This window comes from Accipiter gentilis, chromosome 16 (assembly GCF_929443795.1).
Source record: "Accipiter gentilis chromosome 16, bAccGen1.1, whole genome shotgun sequence".
Classification (NCBI taxonomy): domain Eukaryota; kingdom Metazoa; phylum Chordata; class Aves; order Accipitriformes; family Accipitridae; genus Astur; species Astur gentilis.
The window spans coordinates 11,007,988-11,023,068 of NC_064895.1; the positions used below are offsets into that span (position 1 = coordinate 11,007,988).

Sequence of the window (15,081 nt, forward strand, 5' to 3'; positions counted from 1 at the left end):
GCTGGACATGCAAAAAAATGAGGATGCCTAAAAATCACCAGTCACCTCAAAAGATGTAAGCCTACAGCTTAGAGAGACAGAATTTGTTCCATTTTTACAGGATATATATGTTTTACGGGTCATACTTGTACACTGAAACAATGGCTAATTATGTACCAATCCACTGAAAAAAATGAAATTGGTATTTCTGTTTCTGGTTTGGCCTCTAGGTTCCACAGCTGGATCTGAATTAAACTTGTGCAGCACCTGGGTATGCTTGTCCTAAGACACCACTACTAAACTCAAAAGATTCAGCATCACCTGCTCCAGTTGGGTTTAAACACTGTTTACATTTCTTTAGTGAGTATTAAAATACAGTGAAATAAAAGTAGTTACTTTTGCATTACTCTTCATGAAGTTTTACACTTGTTTTAAATATTGCTACGATTTTAGACAAGGTTTAACAATAATTGGACGAATTCTCAGTTTACATTGTCATAACTGAGTTGAAATCAGTGTGGTTTTCAGTTTGTCACAACTATTAATCTGATACAGTATGTTACTCACTGTACTCATTATAAGTAACTTTACTAGTATGTTTTCTCCAGCAAAGGTCACTTTTCTTGGGCATAGGGTTTCTTAGGCAATAGATAGAAATCCTGGTATGTAACCACCATTGTTCTCAAAGACTTTGAGAGCACTGAACAATTTACCAAGGCATGTAGTGACAGGACAAGGGGTAATGGCTTTAAACTGAAGAGGGTAGATTTAGATTAGATGTAAGGAAGAAGTTCTTCCCTGTGAGGGTGGTGAGGCACTGGAACAGGTTGCCCAGAGAGGTTGTGGCTGCCCCATCCCTGGCAGTGTTCAAGGCCAGGTTGGATGGGGCTTGGAGCAACCTGGTCTGGCGGAAGGTGTCCCTGCCCATGGCAGGGCAGTTGGAACAAGATGATCTTTAAGGTCCCTTCCAACCCAAACCATTCCATGGTTCCAGTTAAAAAATTTTACAATGATATGTGAATTAATATCCTATAACAGAGATTCCCATGCATTTAACTGAAGGCCAGGTGTCATGTGATATTCTTATACTATCGTCTGTGCTTTCAGGAAGCTTGATTTGTCTTTTCTAAGTAAAGGTAGCATGATCCACCATCATCCAGCATGCTGAAGCCACTTGCCTCTTTACAGTCAAGGAGCAACACGTTTCCTTTGTTGATTCAGTAGTGCCTTATACTCACTGCACGTGTAAATGACAGCCTGTGTTCTGATCGGCAGAGAATAAAAATTTATGATCCCAGTCAGAGTCAAACAGCCATTAAAAAACAAACACCCTGAAAAGATAATCCCCTGCTCTCCAAGTTTCTCTAAATTGTAATTCATATGTATTGCTACGTAGGCCTCACTTCAGTATGTTTGTTGTGTTCTTACTAGTAGAAGCTTTTACTCGGATAAAAATGCCAGTAAAGAAGACTTGGACTGGGTGACCTCTAAGCTCAGCGAGCCATTAAACAAGTGACATCCTGGTAGACATGCAGAATGATTAAAATTTAAATGCAAAGGCATATTATCACTGCTGGATGTATGCAAATTGTTAACTGTTTATAAAATGCAAGAATGTCAATGTCACTTTACAGTTTGGATTTAACATATATACAAGTTAAGTGTTTGAATTTCTTATATTCAGCCAGTTACACAGCTGAATGCTGTATATGGTGTTAAAGCATTAAAGCTAAGGACAAAATTTGTCCTCAAAACATTAATTACACCAGGCAATCCTGTTAAATTCAATGAATTCAGCTGAATTTAATGAGGGTTCCTGGTGTAAATGAGGGCAGAGCTCAGTTCTAAAACACAGCATGCATGTGTCATCTGGCTAAGTAAGAAAAGCTGTGGAAAGTATAGCCTGAATGAGCTGATTGTTGTATTCAAGTCTTAAAGCTTAATGTGCCTTAACAGAAGTTTTGCATTTAAATTTCCTCTTTTATTAAAAGAGGAGCAAAGAAGCTGTACTTCAGACATTCAGATAATTACATTATGCACAGAGACCCTGATCCTCAAAAGGACTTAAGCATCTATCTGCCATTCTAGTACCTAACTGCAGTTCAGGTAATAATAGCATCCCCTAAACAGCTGGTCATTTACATTTTCTTGGTGCCTTAGTTTTTGGACTGGACCCTTTAAATGCTCCCCAAAAGGCATGTGCAGACATGCCTGAAGCTCCACAGTGGACTTCAGCCAGTGTACTGGAAAGGATGATCATTCCTCCACCTACCTCATCCTTCATGTCAGCAAGAGCACTCACGCAGCCATGCGCAAGCTGGATGAGCTCACTGACCCGGTGGAAAAACTCACCAAGCCAGCAGACACCCTCTTCAGATTCATCTTCATCCTGAGGCTTTCAACACAAGGATGTGCTGGGAATTACCACCCTGCCTGCACAGGCTGCCAGGTTTTCTGCACAACAGTGGCCTAAGAAGTAGACAGACAATCCTTTTCTAAAGCCTTTGCTGCAGGTGTCTTGCAGATCAAATTGGAGAGGGGAATAAGCAGGGTATAGTCTGCCTGCGTAGCCGAGTTACGTGTGTCCTATTTGTATATCAGCTGATGCACTTAATCAACCGCACGCAGTGCAGCCATCCAACAGAAGATTGCAAGATGTGTGCTACCCGCCATCTCCAGTTGAGTTTAGCTGTAGTGAGAAACATACACTCCCCCTCCACTTCAACTTGCAATCAAGAAATGTGTGAAAACAGGACTGAAGCATCAAATCTAGATTTAAATTTATTCCAAATACATAGAACCACAGCAGCCAGAGTCAACCTCTCTGAGGCTGCTCACGTAGCAACCTAGGTTGCTGCTGTCCTGAGCCAAGGCCAGGGAAACTACAAATGTTAGAACAGGGTGGATTTTATCTATTAGCTCATACCTGTAACATGAGCTCAAAGGACAATGTTGTACACCCCTTCCACCCACTTAATAAAACATCGGGGGGAAAATGTATTTTACTAGTGAGGTACTTTACATTGTAGGTATCTGGGGAGAGTTTTTAGCATTTGAACAGCAGCTCAGCAGCGCTGAATGCAAACAAGCTCCACCACTAACTTTCAGGCAACAATAGTGGAAAGCTGCTTTCCTGCTTAGTTCTCCTAGTCAGCTTGGGAATCACAAATTTAGAGATTCCCTTCTTCAAGGGGTGTGTGAGATGGTCAGAATCCTGGTGCTAGGGAGGAACAGAAGGTTGCAGGGTGGGGAGGAGGACCCAGGTGCTGTCTTATCCAAGCTGTTCTGGATCAACACCTGGTGCTGTCCTAGCTTTGGGCAGTCATTTGCAGGTGTTTATTATGTATGAGAGTCATTAAAATTAATCCATCTGAAACCCAGCAACAATGGCTTGTGATTTGCCCACAAAGAGGGAAAAAATGGGATGTTACTTGCTTGAGGCAGGGAAGGAAGGAGGGAGGAGGTTCCTCTCTGGCTTTGAAAAATTGTCAAAACTGTCAGTGCTAAATTGAAAATACTGAAGTAAAAAGCTGCAGAATAAAATTACTAGAGCTGTTTATAAGAAAAAAATCCACTGTGCAGCACAAGGTGTGAGCAAGTACTTCAGATGCTGCAGTAGTTCAGCACACACTCCAGTGGCATGCAGCAGGATCAAGCAGCCTGTGCGTAACCCAGCCACGGCTTTGTGTCCCCTTGCTACAGCATCACCAAGAACAGCTTCCCTCTTTCCCATGAACAGTGGGTCAGCTTTAAGTTGCCTGAATCATTTGGAAGAAAAAAAAAAAAAGAAAAAAAAAAAAAAAAAAAAGCCTGAGGGTGGACCCAAATCAAATTCTCAGGCTCAAATGCCTGTGATCACAGGGGAAACTGGAGCCCAGAGCTCTACTTGGCTCCTCAGGGCTGTGCCAATAAACAAAGGCAATCCCGCAGCACCAGGGAGGCATGGAGGATACCCAGCCCGATTTTTCTCCAGCCGATGTGGCTCATTTACAGGCACAACAGGCACAACGGTACTCTGAGAAGCAGCAGAGAAGGCAATGAAACAGAGGGGTGCTTTTCAAAATTAGCGCAGGTATCCCAGAGAGAACTGCAGCGGGGGAAGCCAGCATTGAAAGAGATTCACAGCCCTTCAACTGCTGAATCTTTCCCTGAGCATTTTGCTTCTTTGTCTGATCTGGGTATTTATACAGTTAATAAAAAATGAGAGATAGTGACTCAGTTGCATAAAAAAATAGGGTTTTCAAATTGCAGGTATAGCAGAGTACTTTTTTGCAAACACACAAAATGTTTTGGGAATCAAGCTGTAAAATCACAATGAGTGCAGCAAATCGGATCAAATCTGGATCTCTGAGCCAGAAATATTTAAATTGTAACACTAATTCATCCCCCAATGAGTTGATATGTTTATTTGGCTTCAGGAAATAGAAGACAACTGGCAGTGACCCTATTTTGGGGAGAGGGGAGGGAATCTGAGAATTTCTATCATTTTCACAGGGAAGACTCACAAACAGATGATGTAATTTTTGAGCATAGCACAGGTCAGGTCCACAGCCTCTGCCTGGCCAAATATCTAAATCCATTATTTGGCTGCTAGGGGTATTCTTCAAAGCAGTGCTCAGCTGCCACCTCAGTCTTTTATGTGCATTGGTGCCTGCCAGCTGATATTAAATGATTGCCTTTGTCAGGAAGCCGTCCCTTCTCATAAGTTCCTAGTTCAAGCTAAATCCTGGAGTCAGAAACCAGGCAGGAGAGTGCCTTTTCTGCCAGTAGGACCCGATGCTCTGAGTGCATGAAGATTTTATACTGCTCAAGTTCAGCAACCAGGACGGGCAGCTACCAGCTCCTGCAGCTGCCAGGAAGCAGCACAGCCCCTGCTCTCGGCAGCCCGGGGCGAGACACCCCTCGCCTCAGCATCTCCCTTCGCCCATCTATTTGTAGGCACCCCAAAGTGCCTGGTGTGGATGTGACTAGTTAACTACTAGCTGGCTGTGAAATGTCTTTGCATTAAGATCTCCAGCCAAAGACACTTGCCTCAGGACACATAACAAAGGAGGGCAGCATCACAGATTTTGCAGCCATGTGGCTGCCCACCAAACTTATTGAAAAGCCCGCTGACCATCAACAGTTTGCTCTGAGGCCACTTGCAGAAAGCAAGACCGCAGCTCTCTTAAGCTGGTCATGAGAAAATGAGGTATATGCCCCTTTGGAAAAGTTTGGATTAAAGTGGAAAATAATACATAGGTACCAAAAGAGCTATCTGCAAACCCCTCGATTCAGTACCATTTCTCCTACATTTCTTTTTTTTAAACTCTAATCCTGGAGGAGTTGAAATATTCCCCTTGTCTGAGTTAATGCTGCCAACGTGATGTTGCTGGAACCACTTACATAAATTTTCATACTATGTCAATGCACCAAGATTTTCCACTAGCTGCAGTAAAACAGACTCATGTTTTTGGACAAAAAATCAATTTTGCTTTGCACTTTTAGATGTGTGGTATATGGGGGGGGGGGGGAGGGGGAAGAAGAAGAAGAAGAAAACAACCAAACACAAAAAATTGCCATGAAAATAAACTGTGTTTTTCATCTGAAGGAGTGTTCTCCCTCCCTCTTCTCCACTCTCTAGAGTGTTTTCGATTAATATTAACACTTCTTTTCTGCCCAGCTGTTTCCTCCCAGTGTAATCTCCCATGTAATATCTTCACAGGTGTGGAATCTTTATACCAGCCCCAAATTGCTTTTTCCCTGGCTGACAAAAAACACTTTCAGAAAGCAAAGCTTTCACCCTTTCAAAGACACCTATAGCACGAAAGGGCATAGACTCAAAAGCGTTGACAGTAAGAACCCCACAGCCCCCGCCACCTCTCAGTGGCAGAATGCATTGTGCTATGAAAATGATGAACAATCTTCAGCAGGGTGATCGTGTGTTATTCTTGACAGCCAGGAGATGGGAGCTGTGCCGGGTGTATATATTCCTCCAGAGAGACAACAAAACAAGGTGGTTCAGTCCTGCTTCCCAGGTCACATCCTACATCAGCGAGCTGTTGAAAGCAATTGCTGCGGGCAGCCGCTTTACTGTCCATCCCTCATCGCTACCTCCAAACTGTAAATCTCTCCCCAGGAGAGTGCGTTACCTGCTGTCTCTTCCCAGTTGCTCCCCCAGTCTGTTATGGGATGGCTCTGCTGTAAATGGGGGTTCCTGAGAGCCCATGCTGCTGGCTCCACTTGCCCTTTCGCAGAGAGAGAGATCAAAACGGAAGGGCCCATAGGAGGAATGAACAGTCTCATGTTGACTTCTGTTAAAGAAAAAGAAAACAAAAGCAGAAGGAGGATTAATTAGATTGGATACCAGGGACTGATACCAGCACCAGGAGAAAGCAGTCATTTTACTTTGCATTCAGAAACACAATTTTCTGTGGCATATAAGTCAAAGGAATAAAACTTGCCACTGGCAGTAACTGTCATTTATTCCTGCAGCTGTACCTTGAAAAATCCCCAGTTTACTCTGGGACCAGGATGCCCCAGTGCACTGTACAAGAGGACACTCAAGTGCTCCTTCCAGACAAGCGGCACAGAAATCCCTGAACCAATGAAGCATGTGACACGGCACAGCACAGCGTCTGTGCGAGCCTACCCCATGTGCGTCTGACTTGTTACATACACTTCCCATTTGCTTAGTAACACTGATTTTTCAGCCAGGCTTACAAACCACTGCACAAAAGCCAGTGCAGGCTGAACAGAGTGCTGGGTGGGCTTGCATTTTGCAAGCACCCCCTCCCACAAATTGAGCCCCCGCTGGCAGAACGAAGGGTCAGCTGGGTCCGCGCATCTCATCTAGCTGGCAACCGAAGACCCTAGGGGAGGAAACACGTGCCTTTGTTATTCACCCTTTCCAACTTTTAAGATAAAAGCTAGTAAAATTTCATTTCAAAACTGCAACTTCATTTTCAGAAGCACTTAAAGCACCTAGAAATGGTTAAGGGTAATGTTGCTACAAAGTGAGGAAAACATTGTTGCCTGCCAAAGAAGGGTGTGCACACACCCATAGGGAAGAGCAGTGGGAAAGTTCAATCATCTATCATCTGCTACATTAGGAAAACTGATGTAAACCCAAGTTTCAACTTCTCTAAAGAGTCATGTTTATTCGGAATGCAAAGCAGAAGCTTGTATTCTACGCGGCTGAAATCAGCACACAGGCTGCAGCCAGCGCACAGCCCATGCTCTCATCATCCACTGAGATTTGGAGCAAGCAGTACATCGGCCCAGCTATCATAATTCGTCACTGTAAAGAGCAAATTCATACCAAAATGCTTCGGTGCCCATTGCTGAGGAGCTACCTGCCCCTCATAACTGCAAGGCATTTACTGAAAACTGGACCAGCATTAAGTCTACTCTTCTCCATCTCACAGCTAAAGAAACCGAAGCACACAGTTAATGATTTTTCCCATGTCACAGAAGTCAGTAGCCACACAAGGAATAAAAGCTGAGTAACAATTACAGTAACACTGTTGTTTGGTGTGTCCTTAATGTCAGCACAAGGGGAAAAAAAAAACCAAAAACCAAAAAACCAAACACCATACCTAAGTCAAAGTAATTTTATTAATATCTCACAAGAGCAAATTGCTGCATTTTACTGAGAGAAAACCACAGCTTTATGTACCACGGCAGAACTTGGGAAGCTGCATACTAAAATGACGATTATGCAAATTTATCTTATGAACATTTTTAGGGAAGAATGAAGCAGGGTTTATTTTCTTTAATTAAAAACAGATTCCTACATAGTTCATTAGCATGGATTCAGAGCAGAATGAATATTAATGTAGCCCACCTCTCCCAATTCTACCTGCCAGAAATATCGAGGAAAATAAAAGATTAGAAAATGGATTCCTGAGCAACTGTAAATGCAACTAGCTAATGTCACTGCAAGGCTGCTGGCATCTTTGAAAGGTCAAGGAGATCAGGAAAACCTTTTTGACTGGAAAAAGGCAAATGATACTGCCACCTTCAAAAGGGCAAGAAAGAAGATCTGGGGGACTACAGGCTGGTCAGCCTCACTTCAGTCCCACGGAAAATTACAGAATAAGGCATTGTGGAAGCCGTTCCAGGCACATGAAATACCAGGTGAGAGGGAGCAACCAGTCTACACCAATTTACCAAGGCTACATTCTGTCTGACCATCCTGACTGCCATCCAAGAGGCAATGACTGCCTCCTTGGTGGAGGGGAAGCAGCAGATGTCATTCACCTTGGCCACAGCAAGGCTTTCAACAGCGTGTCCCACAGCAGCCTTGTGGCTGGACTGATGATATGAACTATGAGGTGGGTGAAAATCTTCTGGACCATTGGGCTCAAAACAGTCAGTGCTTCAAGTCTAAATGTCAGGTGGTTACAAGTGACGTTCCTCAGTAATCAAAGCTAAGGCAAAATGTGTTGAACATCTTCCTTAACAGAAAAGAACCCAGCTAAGAACACTGGTTTGTTGAACCTGGAAAAGAGAAGGCTGAGAAGAGACCTAACTAGTTTCCCACTAGGGAAGGGACTGCAGAGAAGACAAAGCCAGCCTCTTCTCAGGAATTCAATGAAAGGGCAAGAGACAACAACTGCAAGCTGTGACCAGGGAGTTGGCCATGAAGAACAAATGCTTGCCCCTGAGAGAAGCCAAGTGCTGGAACGGGCGCCCAGACAGGCTGTGGAACCTCCACCACTGGAGGTTTCCAAACCTCAAGGTCTTGAGCGACTTGGTCTAGCTTTAAAGTTGGCCTGGTACTTTGCAGGGGGTTGGATTAGATGACCTCCACATGACCTTTCAACCTAAATTTTTCTATGATTCTGTGATTCCAATTGCATATGTAAATAGAAGTCTAATCAGCGAAAAGCCACCAGTCACATTTTTTCTGACAGGGCTTTAGGCTGTTCCACCTGTCGGGACTCAGACACCATTACTTGCTTCTTCAGCCAAAAACTTCATATACTGTTTCCGAGCAGGAAAATCATCAGCCGGCCTGTTGTATGCTGTCCAGACAGGTTCTCCAACGAATAGCCTCATTGCCTTCACGTAATTCTGTCAAAGAACAAGAAATGACAAGTAATTTGAGCTCCTTTCCATGAGATCTTCATTCTGAAGTTAATGTTTCATTTGCACTTCTGCAGAAATTTTTGAAACCATTTCAAAATGGACTGAAAGTTTCACGTGTTCCAGAAGATGATACCACTAAGCTGCTGTTCCTGCTCCCAGCCACTACAGTGGGAGCTTTTGCACCTATGCAGTGATATATTGTGTCACACAACCAGTGCCTCCAGGTCAGGCAGAGACAGTAGTTCTCCCGGTTTCAAAGAAACCAGGAATATCCTGTGTTATGCAAATATTTTGCACTGGATTCACAATACTGATCAATGCAGCATCTAAATCCTACTTGCTTAGTTAAGCAACAGCAATCAGAATACCCAAGACGGCTACACAGTGCTTTTGAGGAATACCAGAAACTTCAAAGTGAAAGCCATAAAAGCTGAATGGGGAGTGCATAAACTAGCCTAGCCAAAAAATAGTGCTATGGGAAGTGAAAACTCTCCAGATTCCAACAGGAAAAGCAGCCCCTGCCACCAGCTAACCAAAAGTATGCCAAGTGTGAGGTACAGCTGTGGCAGCAGCAAAGGGGATTTTACGTCCTGCACAAATGCTCCAACCACTGAGTTATGGGGAGCTCTCCTCTCCTCTCCTGTCCACTACGCTACAGATTTAGACCCTACCTATTTTGTAAACACTGCTAAGTGCTTATCTTGCACCCAGGTGCTCAGCAATGTCAAGAATAGCTAGGTACCTAAAGAACTTAGGTGCAAAATGTAAGGGTCTAAAAGCACCGAAAGAATTTACTTTGAAAATGGCACTACTGGACTAAAGTTTCTGAAGCGGACAAACATTTAAGACTTCTTCTGGATTCAACCCATAACCCCCAACATTCTGTCTATGTAAAGAAAAAGCCTTAAACTAGCAATTGTAGCCAATTCACTGTGGATCTCAAAACGCAGATGTGAGAAGTCAGTTTCTTCATCAAAGCAGCATCTCCCTTTTTACATATATGACAACTGCTATCTGGAGAGCTGATTCAAAATTATACCATTCTCAAGACTATGCCAGAGATGAGATTTTGCCACACAGGAGACATCACACATTTCCCAATTTTCCAGGGGTAATGCTGAGGTTACAAACATATTTATAAAAGCCCACAAGGACAGACACACAAATCAGGACAACATGTGCCAATCTCACAGTCCCATTGCCAAAAATACCCTCCAGAAGCAGGTCACCTCCTGTGAAGCCAGCATCCAGTCTCACACATGCTAGCTGCAAGTAGTGGCTCTGGACCCTTAAATCCTTCTTTCCCTTGAAGGTGAATTTAGCAGTCATGAAAAACACCACTGCTGGACACAATTAGGCTCTCTCTATCCCCACAAAGATACACAATGAAGCAATACAGAGGGACCCATCTACACCATCTGCACCTCAACCAACAGCAGGGGCAATTGTGGGAGGGACAGCCACAGGACTTGGCTCTCACACCGCTGTCACATAAAATATGCTACAGATATCACGTGGCAATGACTTGCAGTTACAGCTGATGAGAGGAAGCTGGATTTGTGACCTGGAGATGAAAGGTTCAGATGCTGTGAATTATTTAGTGTTTTTCATATTCCTACTTCATATTTAATATGTTTTGCTAACGAACTGCAAGTCTCAGGGCATGTAGTTACTAACGTGATATACACTCACATGGATTTGTCATCAAAATTTACAGTAATCTGTAACAACATACGTTCTCATCCAGTGTAAATCGGTGATATATGCCAGCAGGGAGGGTTATCATGTCTCCTTTTTCCATGGAAATCCGGATCCATTTGTCATCCTTGTCACGAACATCAAAATAGCCAGATCCATCTAAGATGTAGCGAATTTCATCGTCTAGGTGTAAATGTTCTTCATAAAATGTTTTTATCTAGGAACAGCAAGTATCTCTTAAAACTACTGAACACAGAAAAACTGCAAAGAAATCTGGTAGAAACACGTAGCAAAGCAGACAAAGGCTTGGAAAGGGTAACTGCGCAGTGATTTAACTAACAGGTGAGACCAACATGGTTAAAATGGCCAACCCAGCCAGCCAGACCCTTTCTCAGAACACTTCTAAGCAGGCTGCTACATTTCCTTTAGAAGACAGGAATTTCTCTGACAAGAAACAACAGCAGCTATAGCTGTACATAACCAGACTCTGAATAACAGTAATGCTTACACCCATTTCAGAGAGAGGCAGGTAAAGCTTCCCACCACAAGATTTGGTCCTTGCAGTTGTTCATTTTGATCATTTTGTGCCTTTTTTTTTTTTTTCCTGACATGCAAAAATAAAACAGAGCTACAGATTATACCTCCCCTCTTTTACACTGGTGTGGGGCTGAATTAGACCCAAAGGCTTCTACAACTGCTTGTGAAAACGCAGTCATTGCCAAACACAGCCCATCTACAGCAATTTGATATAAACAACATGTCATGCCTGCCCCTACACAGTGAGCCCCAGCTCCAGGATCTCTCCTCCTGGGCAGCAGCAACATCATTCTTGTTTTTTTCAGAATGGTGAATTCTCTGTACACTTCACAGCACAGAAGAAAACATGGTTTAAAGGTTCAATTAACAGAGACCTGAGCAGGTTAGTGCACAGAGAACAGTGTAATGCCAGGTACCATCATCTGCTTAGGTCTAGATGTTGTTAAGCCACACTAGTGCAGATGTCCCTGAGCCACTACTAATCCAACACGGCAAGACGAGCAAAAGTCCATATACCCTGTTAATAACTGCCTGTCTTTGAGTCAGGTAGAGCCCAGCCAGACAACCTAAGTTACTACGTAATTCACATTCTCATCAATTTAAAACCATTATAACACAATGGGCTTAAAACAAACTGGCGTATTGGGATTGCGTGGCAGGGTTTGGTGGCAAGGGAGGCTACAGGGGTGGATTCTGTGAGAAGCTGCTAGAAGCTTCCCCCACGTCCAACAGAGCCAACACCAGCTGGCTCCAAGACAGACCTGCCACTGGCCAAGGTTGAGCCCATCAGCGACAGTAGTAGCACCTCTGGGATAACATTTAAGAATGGGGGAAAAAACCGCACAATGGCAACTGCAGCCGAATAGAGGAGTGAGATTATGTGAGCGAAACAGCCCTGCAGACCCCCAGGTCAGTGCAGAAGGAGGGGGAGGAGGTGATCCAGGCGCCGGAGCAGAGATTCCCCTGCAGCCCGTGGGGAAGACCCTGGTGAGGCAGGCTGTCCCCCTGCAGCCCAGGGAGGTCCACGGTGGAGCAGATCTCCACCTGCAGCCTGGGGAAGACCCCACACTGGATCAGGGGGATGCCCAAAGGAGGCTGTGACCCTGTGGAAGCCCGTGCTGGAGCAGGCTCCTGGCAGGACCTGTAGCCCCGTGGGAGAGGAACTCACTCTGGAGCAGGTTTTCTGGCAGGACTTGTGACCCTGCAGGGGACCAACACCAGAGCAGTTTGTGAAGGACTGCACCCCACGGGAAGGACTCATGTTGGAGAAGTTCATGGAGGACTGTCTCCTGTGGGAGGGACCCCACGGTGGAGCAGGGGCCGAGTGAGGAGTCCTCCCCCTGAGGAGGAAGGAGCGGCAGAGACAACGTGTGAGGAACTGACCCCAACCCCCATCCCTCATCCCCCTGCGCTGCTGTGGGGAGAGGAGGTAGAGAAAATCAAGAGTAAAGTTGTTCCTGTGAAGGGGGAGGTGTTTTAAAGATTCAGTTTTATTTCTCACTATCCTACTCTGATTCGATTGGTAATAAGTTAAATCAATTTCCCCAAGTCGAGTCTGTTTCGCCTGGGATGGTAATTGCTGAGTGATCCCTCCCTGTCCTTATCTCAGCCCAGGAGCCTTTCATTATATTCTCCCTCGCCTGCCCAGCTGAGGAGGGGAGTGACAGAGCAATTTTGGTGGGCACCTGGTGTCCAGTGAGGGTCAACCCACCGCAACTGGCAAATGGAAATTTAATGAAAGTAGGGAAGTACCACTGAGTTGCTGTCCTCAGGTCAGAGCAGCACACCAGTGCCGGGAGGAGAAAGCTCCTTTTAGCAAGCTCACCTGAGAGCCTGTCACCATTCGCATTCAGCTGTTACAAGGTAGGCAATGTAGCAGCTTCCCAAGGTTAAAAAAAAATAAAATAAAATAAAAAAATCTTCTTGTACAGGGAATGTATCCCTCTGATTCCATGAGGTTAACATTCACTTTGAAAAGACGTATTTTGCAAGCAGCCATCAGGATGTTTCAGCCTTCAAAGGCCATGCCCAGCTCACAACCACCCGCCTTCATCCCAGGGAGGCTCTCTGAGGACAGGTCAGCATTGGCAGGGCTCTGCTGGCAGGAATCTTAGTTTTGAAATGACACAGTGATGGGAACTATCCTTGAAACCTTTGAAGGCAATCTACAGAAGCAAAAGGCCTCTGCTATTTTAAAAATAATACCAGAACTGCTTTTTTGATGTTCAGGACTTCAGTACAGGATGTATTTTACACCCAGAAATCTCATCTCTGCGCCCCTGCTCAGGGTGTGTAGGTGGTGAGAAGCTGGCTGCACACTCTAGCGGTTAGACTTCAGCGTGCAAATCCTCACTGAAAGCAAAGACTCGCATACCTTCTCCTCATAATTTGGAAGCTTGTCTTTATGTATGGTTATTATATCCATCCAGGAATAATTTTCTGCTCTCCGAATCTCTTTCAGGCAGGGATCGGTCTCATAGTTGTCAGCATCCAACTGCAAGACAGGCAGGGGGAAAAGGCAAAAAAAAAAAAAAAAAGAGGGGCGTTCGGACACAATTGCCCTAGACGCCGTTGAGGACACCGAGGCGGAAAAACCCGAGCTGTCAGGAGCGCCAGCGGCGGCTGGGCAGGCGGCTGCAGGCGCAGCCAGGCCGGCTGCCATCGGCGCACAAGGCGCGCCCGCCGCCTGCCCCGTTCCCGGGCTCGGCACGGCCGGACGCGGCCGATACGGGGCCGCCGCGCTCCGCCGCCGAGCGCCGCCCCGGGGCTGCCCGCCTCCCCTCCCCTCTCCTCCCCGGCGGGCGTCGGGGCAGGCCTCGGCCGCCGGCAGGCCCCGCGCGGAGGCCCCTGTGCGGGCCGGGCCCCGCCGAGCGGCGCGGCCTGCGGCGGCTCCCCCCGCCGCCCCGCGGCCCGCCCCGCCGCGCACCTTGCGGTAGGCGACGCCGAGGCGGCGCAGCTGCTCCAGGCCGACGGCGCGGTTGGGCCGCAGGCGGTGGGGCGCCCGCTGGTCCTCCGGCGACTCGTCCATGTACCAGGCCTCCACCATCCCGCCGCCCGGCCCTGCGCCCCGTCCCCTCCGCTGGGCCGGGCCGGGCGAGGAGCGGCCCGCCCCGGCGGGGCTGGAAGGGCCGGGCAGGGGCAGGCGTCGGCCCGGCGCTGCCGGCCTACCCCCGTAGAGCCTTAAAGGGGCACCAGTCGCAGCTCCCTCCAGACGGGCCGAGGGGGGCGCAGCAGGAGCTGCTGCGATGTGAGCGCACAGCTCTAGGCCGAGCCGCCTGCCCGAGGGAGAGCTGCCAGGGTGAGCCGGGGCTTCTCCCCCACCCCAGCCCTCCTGGGGGGTCTGCCCGAGGGAGAGCTGCCAGGGCGAGCCAGGGCTTCTCCCCCACCCCAGCCCTCTTGGGTAACCGACCGCTGGTTGCAGCGCCTAACCTCTGGTCCGGCCCAGCAGTAACGCTCCCACTGCATTTACCGCTCAGCCTCGGCCTCGAAGGCCTGCATGGCAACCCCACAATATGGAGAAATAAATTAGGAGGAAAAAAGAAGGAAATTAGAGCGGGAAGATGCGCTGCCCAGGAAGCTTGCGTTGTCTCCGGCCCTGGAGATACTCGCACCCCGGGCGGCCTGCTCCGGCTGACCTGCTAGAGCTGGGGAGGGCAAGAGGCACTCCAGGTCCTCCCCAGCCTCCACGGCCCTGCGATTCCATACGGGAAATAAACCAACAGCCAGCTAAACACAACACAAGGCTGGAGAAACAACTGAAAAAGAAACAATCCCTCCTTAAACGTTTTTCTTCCT

The 15,081-nt window shown here is 46.8% G+C and overlaps 1 protein-coding gene across 1 annotated transcript; it reads right to left on the minus strand.

Moving 5' to 3' along the window:
- Positions 1–7,557: 7,557 nt before the first annotated feature.
- Positions 7,558–14,416, minus strand: ADI1 (acireductone dioxygenase 1). The gene is made up of 4 exons (XM_049818996.1): positions 14,213–14,416; positions 13,661–13,780; positions 10,787–10,966; positions 7,558–9,036 (listed from the first exon to the last, which is right to left on the minus strand). Exons 1-4 carry the CDS (start codon positions 14,330–14,332, stop codon positions 8,905–8,907), a joined length of 552 nt encoding a protein of 183 aa, XP_049674953.1. The 5' UTR covers positions 14,333–14,416; the 3' UTR covers positions 7,558–8,904.
- Positions 14,417–15,081: the final 665 nt, after the last annotated feature.

Coding starts and splice junctions, on each gene's coding strand:
- ADI1 (XM_049818996.1), bottom strand. CDS start 14,332: ATGGTGGAGGCCTGGTACATGGACGAGTCGCCGGAGGACCAGCGGGCG. Junction 13,781..14,212: donor TCGGCGTCGCCTACCGCAAG/GTGCGCGGCGGG, acceptor CCTGTCTTGCAG/TTGGATGCTGACAACTATGA. Junction 10,967..13,660: donor TTCCAAATTATGAGGAGAAG/GTATGCGAGTCT, acceptor TGCTGTTCCTAG/ATAAAAACATTTTATGAAGA.